The 20,545-nt window shown below is 35.8% G+C and overlaps 1 protein-coding gene across 1 annotated transcript in view; it reads right to left on the bottom strand.

Moving 5' to 3' along the window:
• MAN2A1 (mannosidase alpha class 2A member 1) overlaps positions 1-20,545 on the bottom strand; it is a 205,063-nt gene that overhangs the window by 28,222 nt on the left and 156,296 nt on the right. Inside the window, exons 16-18 of the mRNA XM_020968826.2 lie at positions 18,960-19,074; positions 7,967-8,100; positions 1,455-1,596 (exon numbers count right to left, since the gene is read on the bottom strand). Coding sequence (XP_020824485.1) covers positions 1,455-1,596; positions 7,967-8,100; positions 18,960-19,074 — 391 coding nt within the window. The remainder of the gene's footprint in view (positions 1-1,454; positions 1,597-7,966; positions 8,101-18,959; positions 19,075-20,545) is intronic.

The following is a 20,545-nucleotide window of genomic DNA, read 5'->3' as shown; positions in this document are numbered from 1 at the left end:
AGAGGACATTTCTCTCCAGAAATTTCTTATACCAATGAAATCACATTTGGTCAAAAATCTACATTTTATCTGAAGAACAACTAAAAGTAATTTAAAAGACAGGGTTGAAAATATAAGCATGCAAACAAAAAATGTCCAAACATTTTAGCAACTAGTACCATCTGAAATGGACAAATTTTTACAATTCATTGAACAAAGTTCAGTCTATAATATGTAATACACATACTGTATATGTGCTATATACTATACTATGATAATAAGCTATATTATAAATAGTAAAAACACATATAAAGATGTTAAGTATTTTTGGTAAAGTGCTTATGTTCTTCAGTCTTGAAATTACGAAGACACGGGTTCAAGTACTACCTCTAACACAAACTGCCTATATGACTCTGGTATTTGGTTTTTTTGGTGAGGCAATTGGGGTTAAGTGACTTGCCCAGAGTTACACAGCTAGTAAGTGTTACGTGTCTGAGGCAGGATTTGAACTCAGGTCCTTCTGACTCTAGGGCAGGTGCTTTATCCACTGCACCACCTATCTGCCCCAAGACTATATGACTCTGGGGGGGAAAAGAAATCACTTAAGTTCTCAGTATTCTCAGAAACTAAGACAATAAGATGCACATAAAGTGTTAATCCGCTTTGGTAGACTGTTATTTGTCCTCCCTTCTAGAAAAGGATCAGTGACAAAAGTAGGGTGATGTCTTGACTTACAAGTGAAATTAGATTTAAGTGAGGCAGAACTGTGCAAAGTCATCAGCCTCACTCTTTCCTCCAGTCATTTAAGTCCAGTGGCAAGACACAAGTTAGGATAACTTAAGATGGCTCAGGATGCAGTGGGAGAGCTTGGCTAAGATTTTTCCCAGGTCTCAGTTTGTCTGAGGCAACACCCATTCAGTGATTTAAGGCTAGGCAAGAACTGAGGCAAAAGACAGCCTAGTTTGCTTACTCAAAAGAATTAATCTGGGATGGGAAGACCTTCAGGGTTTCTGGCCAGAACAAAAAAATTTTTATTTACATTGGCTTTGAGCCATCAAAACCCAAACAATGAGTAAGTGAGGCCTGGGCTGGGACTTGCTTGGGGGTGGGGGTGGGATGGGGAAAGGAGACAGTGAACATAGTTCTGGATTCTCAGTAGTTTCTTGGCCTTATTCTCTGCATTGATAAAATGAAGGGGTTAGACTTGATGATTTTCAACTCCTTTGTTTTCTTCCTTCACATTTACTCTATCATTCTCCTTGCCATCCTTTTTTGTCCCCATCCCTTCCATTTTTAACTAGCCAAAATACAGAACTACTGCATACTTCAAAATATTTTTAAAACATTTAAATAAAATTTTATATTCCCTGTCTTAAAAGAACTCTCTCTCTCCAGCAACAAAACACTTTTACCAAGGGTGAAATATCATATTTGAATCTTTTAAAAAAGTTAAAAGAGGGAAAAAGAGTACATACCATTTTTTAAACTTGCAACACCTAAAGACTGGGCAGAAAGAAGTGTCAAACGAAACCCATCATCCTGGATATAAGCCATTGTAGTCATTGGGTAGATATTTGCTTGAAGAGGTAATTTGCTCATTGTTAGTCTAGGCTGTATCTATAATGCAAAAAGTTATCTTTAGCAAATTCAGTTGATATTCACATAGTATCTAATGGAAATCTGAACGTCTTTGTATTAACAGTGATGCATTTCTGTTTTACAGAGAAACAGCACAACATCATTTCTAGTTCAAAGAATTTTTTTTAATGAAATCCTCTTTGAAGGAAATTGAGTGCAAAAGACAAAGAGCTGCTGCCATAAGATTTGTGAGAAAGGTGGATGAGTTATAAGAACATCAGAATATTCCTAGTTTTAAAAATAAGGCTAAAAAACAGCAGGGATATTCAACAAAGCCTTAGAATCTTAACATCTGCATAAAACAAATTATAATAGGATTACATTTTTTAAAATGATCTAAGACTGAAACATTATACTTATAATGAATAATAAATGGAAAAGCTATACACCCAAGTTTAAAAGCATACATTATAATATTTTTTTAAATCACTATTTACCTTAAGTTGGTTTCCTACAAATATATATATCAGTTGTCACAGGCATGTTAAAATGCTTGCTATTTTTGTTAATACTCTGTAATTTTAAAAACAAGTATTATATAACTACCAATTACTGTAGTGAATTAACATTAAAAAAAGTTTGTACTTAAAAACTCTTCAATACTTTATTTAATGTGGAGAAACTGAACCCATGACACTACTCCTGAAAGATGAAATACAAAATACAACTCCAGCCTAAGCCTGAAAAAATCCTTTGAGTTAGAAAATGTTAAAATTCTAAGGGACTTCAGGGGCCATTCTATCCAAACTGCCATGGTACAAACAATGTTATTAAGACCCAAAGCAGGTAAGTAATTCTCGCAAGGTCATAAAGTCAATAAGCAGTCAGGCCAGGACTAGAAACCAAGGCAAATGACATTTATTCCAGTGTCATTTCAATTAAATCATATAATCATCTTAAAGTTAGAGATCCTAGCTTTAAAGATAACCTCTATTTCTATCTACTTAACCCTGGGAAGTGACTGAACTTCTTTGTGACTCAGTTTTTTCATCCATAAAATGAGGGCATTGAACTAGGAGATGTCTAATTTCCCTTCTAAATAAATTTTGAATAAATTCTGTGATTAGAATATTGGCCCTTTGAATACCAAGCTCAATTTACTTCCTTCAATACTGCCAATTAAATTCAATAAACATTTATTAAGCACCTACTCTATAAAGTCACTACACCATATGTTAGGAATACAACTGCCCTCTCCTAGGTTATATTCTCCTGAGCAGACAGAACATGCACTCATTATAAAGGATAACTCAAAGAACTCGGGCCCCTTGTTCTGTTTTTGTTTTTTTCAATGCAGTTTTATGGAGTTTGTAAAACAAGAAAAGCCCTTAACGTAATTACAATAGCTCAGGGCCCCCTTTTAGGAAGAATTCTAAGACTGAGATAGAAGCTTAATGCTTTATCTTAATTTAATTCTGTGTGTAGCTTTAGAATAGCTATTCCTTGTCCTAGGCACAAACTAAGTATACAATACATGCCTTACTGACTGATACTAGATTTCCTCATATATTAAGCAATCATCTATTTCTCCCATCTCTACCAAAGCATAGCCCTCTTCTCTCTCTCACTGCTCCTAGGCCTCTGCTCCTCCCCAGCCATGTCTGTTAAGTCTCAGGTGGCAGTAAGGATGCCATCTCTCCCATTGCTACTGCTGTTTGGCTCACGTTCTTTCTCTTTCCCCTCAGTTGTTCTTTCCAGACTGTCTGAATCTTTTCCAAAATTTTCCAGCATGACTCAAAACTGTCTTCTAATTCAAAGAGTACAACAGTTGAAACTGCATTCTAGGACGGGAAGGAATATTTGTCCCTCTAAACTAAAAGTCCATAATACTTGTCAGTTTTCAAACCCTCCTACATTGGAAAATCCTGGGTTTTGGCTTTGACATTCCAGGGTCTGTTTATAGTTTGATGATTCTTTTGGCAGTTGGTCAGTAGATTCCTTTAATCTTCACTGTCTTGAGGTAGAAAGAGATCTGGGTAGTTTTTGTTTTTTTAAATGATTATGGCTTCTGGATTTTTGACTGATCATGGTTTTCAGGAAGTTGGATGATGTTTAGATTTTCTCTCTGACCTGTTTTCTAGGAAAGTTATTTTTGACAGTAGATGCCTTACATTTTCTTCTATTTTTTTTTAATTATTTGAATGTTTTCTAATAATGTTTATCTCATGTAGTAGTTGAGTTGTTTGCTTCATTTTGTTTTCCAGGGAGTCCACTACTTACTTGGGGTTTTCCAACTTCTGTTCTAAGCCATTTTATTCTTTTACTTTTCCCCCCTCTTTTCAATTCATTCATTTTTGTGATATGCTTCATTTTTCTCAACAATTTTTTATAATCAAACTAGTTTCTTCCCCCCATCCCACTCCCCCCCCACCTGCACAAGAGAGTCTGCTGATAGTTATACTTGTATTACACCTTTTTTAAAAATTTACATTTTAGACTTCTCTCATTCCACTGATCAGTGTTTTCTATCTTTTTCTGTTCACTCACATTTTCAGTCTCAGATTTTGTACTCTGTTCAGTCCTCTCCAATATGATTTTTTTTGAGGGGGGGGCCCCCCTAGGCAATGAGGTTAAGTGACTTGCCCAGGGTCACACAGCTAGTAAGTGTCAAGTGTCTGAGGACTGATTTGAACTCAGGTCCTCTGACTCCAGGGCCAGTGCTCTATCTACTACATCACCTAGATGCCCCTCCCTCCAACACTTAAATGGTTTGGTCTTGTCATCTTTGTAGACTGGAGATAGCTACCACTACTAATCTTGGTAGGGCAGTAGATATTGGATCCCAACCCTCTTCCTCAATCCCTGGATTCTACTTAAGTCTCCTGGTAGTTCACTAGGTATTTATGTCTGAACTGGATATTTTTTCCCAAAAAGGCCTCAGTGGGATACTGGATATCGAGTTGGGTTCAAACTTTCTATGTAAACCCCATATCTAGCACTCAGGTGCTAAGTTGGCTCTATCTCCTGTGTCTGTGTTCACTGATCTGTGTTGTTCTACCCCTGATTCTATTCTAATGGATCAGGGACAGGATCTGGTTTCAGGCCCCTGATTACTGGAAATAGTGCTGGTTTATGACACCATCAAGTTTCAAGTCTATCTGCAGGAATTCTCACTGGTTCCCCTACTTTCTCCAATTCTATTGGCTTCTGGCAAGGTTACTAGAGTTTGCATTGTTTTTCCTGGTATGACCCTTCTTCCCCACCTCTACCCTTTCTGCTTCTCTGTCCTGGTACCAGCTTCCTTGGATTGTTCCCTCTACCTGCTTCCAACCTCTTATGACCATCTTTTTGTGCTGTTCCATACTGGATGGATGAGCTTATTTCTGAATCTTTTCAGATTTCTTTATCACTGATTTTTCTAGGACCTTTTCAGTTACTTGTTACTTGTTGAGGTTTCCATGGGAAAGCTGAGCTTCTCTAGTATATTTCATGCTATCCCCTCTTACCTGGAGACCCAAACGCACTTTTAAAATCAAATGACACAGCAGGATCTTATGTTCCCTATCCTGTCAGTCAAGGTTATAACTTATTCTTTTTTTGTTTTGTTTTGTTGTGGGGAACTAGTAGAATAGAAACTCTCTACTGAACAAAACATAGTCTTAGAATGATGACAAGAGTGCTAAGAGATGAAAGACTTAACCATAACCGAGTAGCTTTTATGTGACAGGGGCAGGGTTTGACTTTGGAGCTTTCTTACTACAAGGCACCCTGCCGCTGATCTGCTGCCTATCTGAAAGTTAGTTGGATACTCATAAATATTTGGCATGTGGCAGAAAATTATCTGAAAAATTCACATTTCTTCCTCCTCTTCAAATTAAGTTTAGTTTTATTTAGTGAATATAACATACTCATAACTGTTTGTACAAGACTGGAAAATAGAGATATGGGTTGAAAATGAGAGGGTGGGAAGTTTAAGAACTTTCTACAATGGGACACAGAATAAATTACAGAGGACTACAAAGACTTTTATGTTGAAGCGAGGATCTACTTGAAACTAGATAACAAATTTGGAATGCATTAAGTTAGCACAGCTGCAGATCCATTCACAACATTTGAGTAGGCACAAAAAAAAGGTACATGGTGAGAGTAATTTACAGGTATGGTTTGGCAAGGCATGAGCAGTGTGACAGGATAAATGGACAAAGAATTTGAGATTACACTAAAGAGTCAAATTGCTTAACTAAAGAGTTAAGATAAGGGAGGGAGAGAAGGGAGATGGAAGGAATGGAGAAAGGGAGAGAAGGGGGAAAGGGAGGAAGGAGTAACAAGAGGAAGAAAGATGATCTGAGAGGGTACTGAGGCATGAAGGAATTAGAGTTCATGATGAGGGTAAAAAGAATACGTTCATAAGGAGTAAGGACTAAGGATAGATGATGTGATAGGAGGTTTTGATAAGACAAAGAAATTTCAGATTTCTTGATTATGCAACAATTTTGGGTGATAGCAAGAGCAAAAATTTGACCATCCCTGTGTGAAGCTGAGTTAACCTGAAGAACAGACTGAGGAACTAAGATACATATGGTTGTTTGATACTGCTCTTCTAGAGTTGTAAAGGAAAAAGATATTGGATTTAGGGTCAGAGGCATAGGCTTAAATCTCAGCTATGCTACTTACTGCTTTTGTGACCCTGAACAATCAATCAACAAGTATTTATAAAGCATTTACTATCTGTCAGGAACTATGCTAAGTACAGGAGATACAAGTACAAAGAATGAAATAATATCTACTCTGAAGGACCTTACATTCTAATGGGAAAGACAATAAGTACATATAAATAATATATCCGGCATAAATATAAAATTAGTAAGTACAAATATACTTAAACTAGTTAAATACAAAGTAGTTTGGGAAGGAGGACACTAGTAGTCAGGGGATCCGGAAAGACTTCGTGCTGAAGACAGTGTGTGAGCTATGTCTTAAAAGAAGAAAGGGAGAAAGGGAAGAAAGAGAGTCTATAAAGCAGAGTTAGGAAGGGAGAACATTCCAGACATAAGGGATAACCAGAACAAAGACATGGAGATCAAAGATGAAGGGTCAGGTGTAAGTACATCCAGTTTGGCCATACCAACATAAAAAAGGTGAGTTAGGTCCAGTGAGGCTGGGAATAAAGGGAATGAAACCAGGTTGCACAGGGTTTTAGAAGCTAAACACAATAATCCTGTCCCTGTGCCTTCTCTCCCCTGCTCTCTACTTCTTGCTATGGAATAGTAACCTGCTTAACAAATGAATTCATTTAATTAATCAACTTTTATTCACTCTTGAAATACTGGGTAACCAACTAATGTACAAAATATATGCAACTGAAAGAAGAAATTTCAGTGTAAATGCACACTATCCCTTCAACTATTTAGTCTAGTTTTGGGAATATCATATAGTGGTTTTACTTTTTTATGTAAAATCTCATTTACTAAAAATTCAGTTTATACCCATCAGACTGGCTAAGGTGATAGAAAAAGGAAAATGACAAATGCTGGAGAGGTGTGGGCAAATGAGTACACTAATATACACGGTTGGTGGGTTTGTGAACTAATCTAACCATTGTGGAAGGCAATTTAGAACTATGCCCCAAAAGTTACAAAACTGTACATACCTCTTGACACAGCAATACAAGAGCTACACTTTAAATAGATCAAAGGAAAAGGACCTATATGTACAAAAATATTTATTTATAGCAGCTCTTTTTGTGGTGAGCAAGAATTGGAAACTGAGGGAATGGGTATCAACTGGGGAACGGCTGAACAAGTTATGGTATATCAATGTGAAGGAATACTATTGTGCTACAGGAATATGATAAAGAGGATCGGTTCAGTAAAACTTGAGAAGTCTTATATGAACTAATGCAAAAAGTGAGCAGAATCAGGAGAACAAATTACACAGTAATAGCAACTTATAAAGATAATCAACTGTGAAAGACCTAGTAATTCTGATCAATACAATGATTCCCCCACAATTCCAAAGGATTCACGATAAAAATGCTATCAAATTCCAAATAAAGAACTGATGTGCTCTGAGTGAAGATTTAAGAATGTCCCCCTCCCTCCTTCAAGGAACAAGGCTAATATGTAAATATGTGGTATATGACTTCATATGTGTGATGAGTACTATACTTCATGCCTTCTCAATGGGGAGGGAGAAAGTGGAGGAGGGAAAAAATTTGGAACTGAAAATAAAATGAAATTTTAAACAATTAAATTTAAAAAAAAACCTTTTTGAAAAGATCAGTTTACTTCAAAATAAAAGCTTACTTTTGATCTATTTCTTTAATTGCTACCAAATTAACAATTCAACCATTACTAAATAAACATTACTAGTTTATGCATTATACTTCTACTTTAAAGAGAATAGTTACCTGATATCCATTTAGGTCAGTATAAAATCTTTTTTCACTGTTTAGGTCAGAAGAAATTCTCATTGCAATCTCACGGTTATATTCTCCTCTGATGTCCAAAATATTGGCAACTTCCACGGATTGACCTTCTATTCCTGAATTTGAAACAATATATTATAGCTTGTCAAAAAGTTCTTTTTTCTTTAAATAAAAGACTGAATATCCTTCCAAATAGCTGATAACCATTTTTAACCACAAAGTCTTCTTTAACCTGAAAATATTACTATATAAGAACATAAAATTTTAACTGTTTACTATCAGAAAAAATTTCAATTTTATAGCACATATGACTTAGTAGAATACATGAATGTCTTTCTTTCAAAGAATTAACATATGGCATCTACACATGTATGTTTACGTATATATGTGTCTATACATGCATGCATGCATGCATGCATGCATATATATGACTTGCAGTCTGGCCAAGAATCCACACTAATGTAAATAAACTTACTGGTATAACAATACTGTTTAAACATGAAATCCTGCTTAACAACCTCAAGTATATGGTTTCTGGAACAGTACTGATGCATGATTTATATAACCATACAGTGCTCATGCCATGCAAAGGTATTCCTAATGAAACTGATAATATTTTAAAAATGTGTTGTCAATTTAAGGGCAAATTTTACACTTTTCACTTCTTAAATGCTAGGTCAAAAAATTAGCAAAGATTAAGAACTGGTCAATATTAAGGGTCCAGATATCTTACGTATTCCCCCTAGAGAGGAAAAGTGTGAGCATAAAGTATAGGAAATATACAGAAGAAAAGAAAGGCAGGTCTTGAGAAGTTATAGATATACAGTCCTGACTCCACTAAGTTCAGCTAGATGTGGAATTAAAAATGACCAAGCACAACTTCTGCACTCCTTCCTAATCCCCACCCCTAATAATTTTAGGCATCATATTTCCAAATAGGATATTTTCCTATCATTTTTTTTGACTAGCAATGATCCTAAGTAAAAAACAAAGCTGAAAGTGTTTGGGAAAGACAGCTTAAGCTAAATTTGAGTTCCAGCTTTGCACCTGGGAGAAGAGCCAAAGAGGTGATAAGCATTTGCAAAATATGTGTTTTATATATAAACTCAATTTGTTTAATGCAATTCACAAAGCATAGTATTTTATGGTGTTTCTCAGGTGCCTAACAGAGTTTTATGGCAGCACAGATCTTGTTCTCTTTCTTGTACACGATTATATTATTCCAACCTACAAATCCAGAATGTCAACAGAAAGCTAAGATTTCTGATTTTAAGCCACTAATATGCTCCTGAAGTGGAAATCATGTGACCCCCATGTGAAATTAAAATTACTTTTGCTTTGGAATAATTTTTTTTGTACTACTGCTTAGCACAACACCTGGTGCTTTAAAAAATGCTTACCGAATGAATGAACCAGAAGGCTAAGTAAGAGCATAGGGAAGAACAAGGGATTTCAGAGAACTTTTTAGGAAGGTAGTTTACCTTTTTTTTTTTTAATTTTATCTTTCTTTTTTTATTATTTTTTAAAAGCAAAATAATTTTATTGTTAACACTTAAAATTGTTAACAATCCAGGATTGGGGCAAGCCAAAGCATCTTGATGAGCTCAGGTCAGGCTGGCTAGAAGATGCCAAGTCTACTGACCAGGTACTTGTCCCATCCAGCTTGGAGTTACTACTTGTAGGTGTTAAGAGTTGGTCATGGGTTTGCAAAGCCATCTTTTTTCTAAGATTAACTTCATGGCCTGTCAACTGAGTTTCAACCTAGATACCAAAATTTCCCCCGTGCTTCAGGAATGCTCTCATCTCCTCATTTTTAGTTCCTGGAATCCTTACCTCCTTCAAGATGTAACTCAAGCTCCACTTTCTATATAAGGCCTTTCCTGATACCCCCACATATTCCTGTTCTCCTTTTACTTTGTATTTATCTGTGTGTGTTTTCCCTGAGCTGAATGTAAGCTCCATAAGAACAGGTGATATTTTATTTTTGCTGTCAGTGCCTAATATAGTGACTGGCAGAGAGCAGACAGTGAATAAAAGTTTGATGAGTGAACTGAATTATAACAGGCTTCACCTCTAATTCCAACCAGCTAACTCATAAATAAATTATCTTTCATCACAAGGTATACAACTTAAACATATTAACTGGCTGAAATCGATCTATTACAAGTATCAGGGAAAAACATTTAAATCACATTGCTGACCTGTGCCAAAAGGTAACCAGTGAGGTCAACAAAGTTGCGAATAAGAAGGACATCTAGTTCTATTCCAAAGCACAAAATACTTCCCTTTTATTTCATTTTCATTTTCTAGAAGAAAGCTTTTATAAGTGACAAGGAAAATACACCATCTTAAACAATTTCTGCAAAAGAATCAATTACATAAAAATGTTTAATACAATAACGTGAAACTTAGGGAAAATGAGAAAAACTGGTAGTCAAACTCAATGGTTTAATGGATTTTTAGGCTTTTCATATTGCTGAGAAATTGAGAGGAAGCAGGTATAGTGGAGACAGTGCTAGACTTGAAGCCACAGAAGACCTGGATTGAAATCCTATACTTCTGGACTTTGTGACCTTGTAGTAGAAGTCACTTCTTTAAGCTTCAATTTCCTCATCTGTATGAGACTTTGTAAAGCTCATGTATAAAGCTCCCTGCAAACCCAGAAAACTGCAATTACTATCAATTTGTTTTCTCTCTTTGGGATCCTACCAAAAAAATCCTGCCAAAGAAATCATAGGTCCAATAAAAAGAAAACCAAGAAGCCCCAAAACATCAGCTACTACCTGGGCCTAAGTGGCTCTACAGGGACAGACGTATTAGGTCAGATTCTCCACATTCCTCTTAGTCAGTCATCTTGAGTAGACTGGGAAACATTCTAACATGGTGCTCCTACTTTCCTGGTGAGAAAGTAGGATCTGCTAATCTGGTTAGGATTCAGAGCACTAACAATGGAAGTTTCCTGCCATATAGGCTAGGTTTTGTTTGTTTTTTTGCTCCTTTAAAAAGGCATGGAAATCTTCCCCAAAACTTAGAGAGTCCAGAGGATTAAGGCACTGAGGAGTTTCCCATTTGCCTAAGGCAACTGCATTGAGGAAGAGTATTAAGTTCTTAAGCCTGCCATGTTGAGTCATCACACCTTTCTCACCACATGTGTTGTGAATGCAAAGGTGAGGCAAGCTTTGCCAAAGTTAATTAACATTATCTTTGCTAAATAGCTTGTCTATGCTATTAAACTTTTTGCTAAATATTATTTATTAGTATTACATTTTTTAACATTCTGGAGCCTAAACTTCCAGACAGGCCTAGGTTAGACCTTGCCTGGATTATCCTCAAAAAATTACTGTCTTTTCATCTTTAAATGCAAATGTGGAAGAAAAGGCCAACAGATAACATCTTGCTCCACACCAATTATCACCATGGTGTCCCTGAAAAGAGGAAGAGGCATCCCTAATATGTCAGAGGGTCAACTATTCTTCTATAAAAGGGGAGGCTAAGATGTCATCTTTGAGGAACTATTATATTGCCATTCTAATGTGGATATGGATGTGGAGGACCACAGCACCTATTTCGCCTACATATCCTTCCGCCTCCTTCACCCTCATTTTCACCTGGACAAAAAGAACATTCTTTAATAAATCTCCTTTGGAACATAAGTCTTTTGTATAGATTTTCTCCTTTATTATCCCTAAAATGGATGCTGTTACCACATAATCACTTACCAGGAGAGGACTTTACTACCAAATGTAAAAGTTTAAACCAGTTAGAGAAAATAACCCGAATTTAAGCATACGTTGAGAATCTATGCCCCTCATTAGGAACATATTATACTTCCTACCAGTCGAGATCAGCAACTCTTCTGCAACTAATATCAGAAGTACCTGGAGAGTGGTAATGCTAAGCTTCTTGCTCAGTCATAGAATCAGTACATGTTATAAGTGAGAGTCAGATCTTCCTGATTGAAGCTGGCTCTCTTATCACTTCATGGTTCCTCTCTACTTCCTTACTATATGCTAACTCAAATTAGTATTTACATTTTGTAAGTTCCTAGAGGAACTATACCCTTTCTGTATTTATATTCCTAGAGTCTGCCAAAGCAGCTGGCAAATAGTGGCACTTAACAAATGCTTGTTACATCAAGCCTTTGAAAACAGACAATCATATACTTTATTGAACGCTTACTTCTAAGTGTATCTGTGTGTAGACACTTCTCAGTGAATACTAATAGTAATTATCTAATTAACAGTGAAATAGTTCTGATCAGGCTTCATCACTTCTGATCAGAACTACTGCACTGTTAATTAGATGATTACAATGAGTCAAGTGTAACTTTCTTAAGCTACAAAACGTGGCAACTGGAAGGATGGTGGTGCACTCAAAATAAAGAAGTTTGGTGGAGAAGATGATTTAGGAAGAAAATTATGAGTTACATTTTAGACATTCTCAGTTTGAGATGCCAGATAGAAATGTTAATCAGGCAGTTGGCAACATGTGAATGGAGCTGAGGAAAACAATTAGGGCTGGACATACAGACTTTGGAGTAATTTTTGTGGCAATAATTGAAGCCATAAGATCTGATGAGATCAGCAAAGGAAAATGCACTGAGGAAGGAGAAAAGCTTTGATAGATACCCATAATTAGGGGGCAGGAAATGGACAATGATCCAGCAAAGGAGATAGAAAAGGAATGCTGAGGCACATGGGAATAGGTCCAGCTGATAACAATGTTACAAGAAGCCAAAAGAAAGAGAAGAAAGACTATCCAGGAGGAGAGGGGTGATTAACCATCAAAAGCTGCAAACTTCAGACAGAACACTTACAGCAGAAGGGTTGTACCTCAGCTAGATTATAAAAGGGTTAAGAAATGAATGGATGGTAAGGATGCAGAGGCAGTGAGATGTCTTCCTAGGAATTTGGAGGTGAAAGGGAAAAGAGATGAAGTAGAATAACTTGAGAGAATGACAGAACCATGCTATACAGACAAAAGACAGAGGGGACAATAGAAAGGAAGAGAGTGAAAATGAAGGAGGCAGAAGAGAATGAAGGATAAAGAAAATGAGAAAGGGGAAGAAATCAAGGGAGGACAGAGAGAAGCAATGGCACAAGCAAATGATAGGTGAGGAAGGAATCCAGAGCACAGGGAGTGGGAATAGCCCTGAAAGAGCAAAGAACCCCTTCTTTCTCAAAGACTACAGCAAGACATAGAAGGATTTAGTGGCATAGAGTTGACATGAGAAAACTAATTCAATTCATCAAACATTGGTATTAAATCCCTACTATGTACTAGGGATATGAAGATAAAAAAATGAAATCATCTCTATACCCCTTAAGTGCTTACATATTACTACTGTAGGGATAACACGTATACAGGAAAATAACTGGAGAGATAAAATGTTCATTTGGTAGTGGTGGTGGGGTACTCTTGAAAGACCTCCAAATAGAGGGGTGGCACTTGACCTAAACCTTGAAGGAGGCTAGAGATTCCAATTGTACAGGCAAATGTGATGAATAGGTGAATGGAAAAAAAAAAGAGGATGAATGTGAGAGATGTTATGGAAACAGAATCTATGAGATATGCCAAATGACTGGATATTGAGAGAAGAGGGTAAGAGATAAATGAAAGGGAAAAATCCTGAATGACTGATGCTATGAATCTAACTGACCAAAAGAATGGTAGTATCCTCAAAAGCAATGAATCTAAAAATCTGGAGGAGAAATGGGTTTCAGAGGAAAATGAATTTTACTTTGAACACATTTAGTTTGAAATGCTAATGGGATATCTAACAGGCAGTTGGCAAAGACTACAATTAAACAAGAAGTAAAATGGATAATTTTAATGACATAAAAGTAAAAAGGTTTTGCACAAACAAAACTAATGCAGCCAAAATTAGAAAGCAAACAGGAAAGTGGGGGGAAATATTTATAGCAAATTTCTGTGATAAAGATCCCATTTCTCAGATATATAGGGAACTGAGTCAAAATTTAAAAACAAAGAAAAACAAAGTTAAAAATGTCTGTTCACAGGTTCCCAAAATGGGAGATAACACCTCCTGAGGAGGACTGGAATGATCAGGGGGCAGTAGTGGTTTGAAATAATGAAAATTAAAAAAAAAAAAACAACAAACTATAAAAGGGTTAAAGAAAGTGGATTTTCAGGAGGGTGTTGAGTAAAGTTTTCTTTTTTGGCAGCAGGCCAAATAAGTCTAAGGACCTCTGGCACATGTAATTGAGAAAAATTAAATGAAAATGAAAAAATATTATAAGGATGATCAACTATCAAAGTCTTTGCTATTCTGATCAAGACAATTTCATAGCACCCATGATGAAAAACAGTATCCACCTCCAGAAAAAAACGATGATCTGAGTGCAGACTGAAGCATATTTTTTACTTTATTTTTCTTGTGTTTTTTTTTCCCCTGTATGTTTTCATTTGCAACATGGTTAACATGGAAATATGTTTCATATAACTTCACAAGTAACATAGGCATCACATTGCTTGCCTTCTCAACAGAATGTTTAAAAAAAAAGCTTTTTACATGCAATTGGGAAATATTTAATTTAATAAAAAATAAGTTCAAAAATAGTAAAGGTTATGACACTGATGCATTGTTATTCTTGCAATCTGTTCACATTCTTTTATAAATACTCCACAAGGGATACATTCCAAAGTGCTGAAGGCTTTGCTTGTTGAGGATACCAAAGGAGTATCTGGAGTTATACATCAGTTATCTCTCACTCACTAAATATTAGTAAGCCATATTTGCAATTCAAAGCCCAATGTAATTATTCCCTTTTACATTGAGATCAAGGATGCCCATAATGAATACACAGATTTTAAAAGATTTTGTAGAAATAGAAAAGTAGGCATGAGTAAACAGTTTTTAATATTTTCTTAGTTATTTTTTGAAATGATAAAATCTTTGACTTCTAAAATTATTAATTGGTATCTCTACAACCTCAGATATCTTCAGTATCAATAAAATGATTATCTCCTTGAGCAAGGAACACCTTTGATTTTAGGTGGTCTAATCCAGTTATTCTTCCTAGCTTTATTTTCTTTTGTGTCATTTCTACTTGTGTCACACAGTGGAGGACTATGAGGTTCAAGTCTATGTAACTGAGGCTGTTGAGGAATGTCAAAGGGTCCCCCTGAGCTTGTCTTTTGACTTGCCAAATTTTCCAGAAACACTGGACCCAGAATATGCAGGAAGCCCTGAATGTGTCAAGGATGAAACCCTCTCTGAGCTGACATATCATTTACATCCCAAACTGGACTCTCTATGTGTCCTTGGGAGACAAGAAGGTTCCAATCAGTATGCGCTAGGTCGAAAAATTGATTGTACAGCTGGAACCCTTGTAGATAAGCAGACCATCCTATCTTCATAGTCTAGCAATTCCCAAGGGAAAGGAGTGCAGCTTTTGCCACTGACTTGCTCCTCTTTCCACCTTTATTGCACCTCCCTCTCCCCAGCCCCCCCTCCTGCTATGCCATGCCCCTTTAGGTGGAGATTTCTGGTAGCTCTTCTTCCCTTTCTCCTGCTGTTATAAAAATGCAACTTCTGTATAGAGTGTGAAATCTTTGGCTTCCACATGCATGTTCATTTCTCTTGTAATAAACCTAGCTTTCCTGTAAGCTTTGTGAAATTGTAATTGCCTGCTGACAAGGCCCTACTGTAAATGATAAAGAAAAAAAAATTTATAGCTATTCATCTTTTACATTTTTGTTTATTTATTGTTCTTCAGCTTCATCCTTATATGTCTTGGGGATAATCTGATTTTACTGGATCTCGTCAAGCTTTCTGTAAACTCAGTTTTTTCTTCTAGTATTCTTTACCGTATTATGAAGTGATACTGCTCGATATTCTAAATGGTGTTGCCACTGACTGCTATATGTCTGTTTGGCAAGAACAAGTCTTCCGAATGTCTACTCTTATTTGGTCACATCATGGCGATGGATTAATACTACAGTTAAACTTACTTAGTGAAAAATGATGATAATCTGTGTTAACATATGTTCTTCTATCCATTTCCTACAACATAAAAATTTCTCACCTTTCTTCTTTTTTTCGATTTTGTTAATGTTTTGTCCTTTGCTCAACAAGTTGGTGGTCTGACGGTATACAGAGAGCAGATTTGGAAACTGCTCTCACGTTGGTAACAAGCTGATTTTGTATGCTAAATAAATGTACATTATGTTTTTAAAGAAGGGCCTAAGTGGGAAATTGCTATTGTGTTCAAATTTCCAACATGTACTAATGCCAATGTCAACACACACTAAATCAGTTGAGACTTTAGGAATGTCTATAAGCAAAATGTGTCTAAGGTAGAAGACTTAGTAACAATTATCATCAGTAAAATGAAGTACCTTAGAACAGACTCTATAATCTACTACATAGAATGAAAATAATAGTTTGCAAAACCATTGGATTGTAATATCTGTAGAGAAATTTTTTGAATAGAAAATGAAAGCTGGGAGGGGCTTTTAATTTTGTTTTGGGCCTTATTCTAATTTCTTCATTTTACAGATAAGAAAACTGAAGTCCAAAAAGGTTAAAAGATTTGCCCAAAGTCACACAATTAAGTCAGTAACAGACGAAGGACTGCCAAATGTCCTGACTTTCAATTTTTTTTTTTTGTAGAATTCTATTAGGCTCTGAAGAAATTAAAATTATTTTAAGTCTATGTTTCCAAAAGCCAAAGGTCACAGATTAATTATTTCCAAAAATTATATTGAAATTTATATTGTAGAAAAATTTTGCATGCACTCTTTTATTGCTAAATACTTCCATGTACTGAAACTACTCTATCATTTCTACCCAAAAAGTTTCTGAAATAGTTCATTACATTCTGCCTTCAAGCTACTTGTTTTCTTTCCGGAAATTCATCACAAGCACTATTTTTTAATATGTTAGTGAGAGAAAAGGCAGAAATATTTAGAAAGTTTCTCCTAAGGGCATCAGTGATGATAACTAGGACCATAATTTATACTCACAAAAAATATCTGCCTTGGAGAAAACGTGAAGACATACATCATAACAGATCTGAGGCCTGAACCCTTTTGTCAGCATTGGAAAATACATATAAAAGGCTGGTAACCCATAGCAACCTAAAACTTCAAAGCAACTCTTGATGTCAGAAACTAGGACACCCAGTAAAATAATTACAGCTCCAAAGACAAATGAAAGCATAGCTAGCAAATGTCACTTACAGATCATAGTGTCAATGTAAATTAAGTGTTTCTCTAGGCAGGTACAATATCAATTCTAACAAAAAGGGATACAGAGACTTTTTAAAAGAATCAAGGACTATATTCTAACTTTGAGGTTGCAGAAGGGAAGTACAACATTTGTATAACATATAAAGCTGCAATTTGGAGGGCAAGTTAATTTTTTACTTTATTTCACCAGGAAAATATTTATAGTGCCTACAGATTAAAAAAATCTCTTAACCCTGAAAGCGCTTTGGAAGAAGAAGTTAAAAGCAGCTGGGTGGTGTGATGCATAGAATCTAGATTTAGGAAGAACTGAGTTTAAGACCTGCCTCAGTCACTAGCAGTGTGACCCTGTGCTACTATGTGCTTCCTTTACTGTACAATGGAGATTATTATTAACATATATTTCAGAGCTGCTGTGAGGATCAAATGAGATAATCCATGTAAAATCCTCTGTTATCATATTAATTGCCTATATATATATGTGCATACATATATATTAAATATATAAAAATATATACATTAAATAGCTTGTGTGTGTGTATATATATATGTGTATACACACACACACACACACACACATACATATATACATATAAGCTATTTAATGAAACAAAAGGAAAAGTACACTAAAGTCTCCCCAACAACCCTGATCTGATATGACTTTAATGCTAGTGCATATAAACCATCCTAGGGGAGGATGACGAACTTTTAGTGCTTTAAGTTTTAAAATGTTTGAAATTATAATTATTGACTGCAATTACATGCAACGTTACATTTAAAAAGCATAATCACACACATTATTCATTTGATCCATAACACAATACTCTGAACCAAGCAAGGTTAGTAAGATTTCTCTTCTCAATTTTAACAATAAGAATGATAGCTGACATTTATTTGGCAGTTAAGGTCTCCAAAGCACTTTGTCATTTCATTTGATCTTTGCACCTAACTTGTGAAACAGACACTGAAAGGAAACAAAGTTTCAGAAACAATTAGGGATAATTAGAAATAACTAGCCCACAATTCAATTCAATCCAAACATTTATTAATGACTTTCTATGTGCAATGATCACATAGCAATCTGAGCCTGGAGTTCACATGTTTTTCAGAATGTGAAGGGAAAAATGGGGGAAAATGGAAGGTTTTTTAATTTTAAAAGGATTTTCAAAAGGATTTTTATTTGAGGGTAAAAATATGCCATGGGAAGTAAACTAAATTTTACTTAATATTTTATTATGTTTCAAAGATTCTAATTTTAATTTTCTATTAAAAAGTTTTAAATTCAACTAGATTAGAAAGACTTAGATTAATTATTTATATCATAAGCTTTTTTCTATTTCTTTATCATTCTTACTAGGGGAAAGGTGACTGATCTTTTGTCCACTTATTACTAACTGAGTTAGAAACATAATAAAATTTTATTTCAGAATGAAAAAATGACAAACTACTTTTCCCTTATGACCCATTTTTCTCTGCCTTGGAAAGTCAGTATGGCTCTACTTATTCAAAGAACTACATTAGATCATAGATTTAGAGCTGGAAGAGACATTAGAGATACAGGATCCATCTGATTTTACCGATGAGAAAACTGAAGCTCAGGAAGAAGTGACTGGCCAAGGCCACACAGGGAGTAAGTGGCAGAGCCTAGATCTGAACCCAGGTCTTCTGACTCCAAATCTATGCTTTTCCACTATGCCACCAAGGAAAAAAATATTTGTTTCATAGCCCAAATATTTTGGGAAACACAGCTTTAGTGTATTCTTACCCTGAACATTATAAAGTCGCACGTTGTGTTTCAAATTAGGAAAGAGACATGTAACTTCTGAATAAATCCTTCCATGGGTCACTCTGATAAAAGGTGGATCAGCAGAAATGTAGGGCTGAAGGAAGAAAATTAAATTTTTATGAAAAATCTTTAACCTTTTGTAATTTTCCAAGAAAATTACAAAATATATTCTTAAAGTCTAAGAAAAAGTATTCTTTCTTCTAAAACCACAAACCACAGTTGCTCACCGAGTCAATGTGACTGTAAAGATGCATTGTTTCCCAAGGCTATGTTGGGTGGCCCATCAATCAGGTTAACCTTATATACTACTTTAAGGTCTTTAAAAGTTTTCACCTCTGCCTCAATTGTCCTGAAGTGTGAGCTATCTGACAGGACATGTGGTGGTCCTGCCAGGCCTCTATCACATACTCATAACTGGAACCCAAACAGAAAGAATGGCCCATTAAAATTTTCATTTCTGCTTATGAACCAGACAGGGAAAAAGTTAAATGGGAGTTGCCCTTAAAAATCAAAAGAAGTGGGGAGAGAGCTTGCACCAACTGCTAAGGACCACTGGAAGAAACCATTTCATTGGCATGTAATTTGAGCTTTTTCAAAGATGAAAAAGCTACCTACCCTAGTCAGTTATTATATTAGGTGATAACACAGCAAAATCATTGGGATGAAAGGTTAAGAATAACTCCTGTGAGACTGCCAAGACAAACTGACATGGAAAGGTTAGGCTTAAATAGTATTTTATGAAAGTATATGAAGAGGGTGAGTCAGCTGACCACCAGGCACCAGAATTTTGGAGTTTGATAATAATAATAGCAATGATAATAACAACAATAATAACAATAATGTGGTATAGTGGGAAAAACATTGGCTTTGGAATCAGAGGATCTTGAGTTCAAGTACCACCTCTGATACTTACCTGTTGTATGACCTGGAGGAAGTCATTTAATTTCTCTGGGCCTTAGTTTCTTCATCTGTAAAATGATGGAGTTGAACTAGATGACCTCTGAGGTACCTTTCAGCTCTGGCTCTATGATCCCTTGAGGTGTGACTGTCAGGCTAAGTATTAGGAGACTGTTGTACCATTAGCCATATAATCCTAGGCCATCCAACCTCCTTGACCCTCAGTTTCTCCATCTGAGAAATGGAGGTAAAATCCACTCTGCCCATATGCTGCCATAAGGGTCCCAATGGAACAAAGACTGTAAAAGTGTACTATACTTCTTCGGTGATACAGGGATTACTATTGCTATTTGCCTCAAAGACTGCAATTAGGAATAAATCTTCAAGGAGAAGACTTGACAAAATAAGAAACACACCTTTCTAAAATATGATGTCCCAAAAATGGAATATAACATCTTAGATGTCATTTGACCAAATAAAAAGTCCAGTAGGACCACAACCTTTCTTAGTTTTGGATATTACTGTTCTCTTAATGCAGCTCGAGATGGGATTCACTTTCCTGGCTGCCATATCACACTGTTGATTCATATTGACTTTGCAATCCAGGAAAACCACTAGGCCTTTTTAAGACAAACTATCCTGCTAGAAAGACCTTCAGGTCTTTTTAA

The sequence above is a fragment of the Phascolarctos cinereus genome, unplaced genomic scaffold, assembly GCF_003287225.1.
Source record: "Phascolarctos cinereus isolate Bilbo 61053 unplaced genomic scaffold, phaCin_HiC Scaffold_4;HRSCAF=312, whole genome shotgun sequence".
NCBI classification, from domain to species: Eukaryota; Metazoa; Chordata; class Mammalia; order Diprotodontia; family Phascolarctidae; genus Phascolarctos; species Phascolarctos cinereus.
This window is presented reverse-complemented; position numbering and strand designations above follow the sequence as displayed.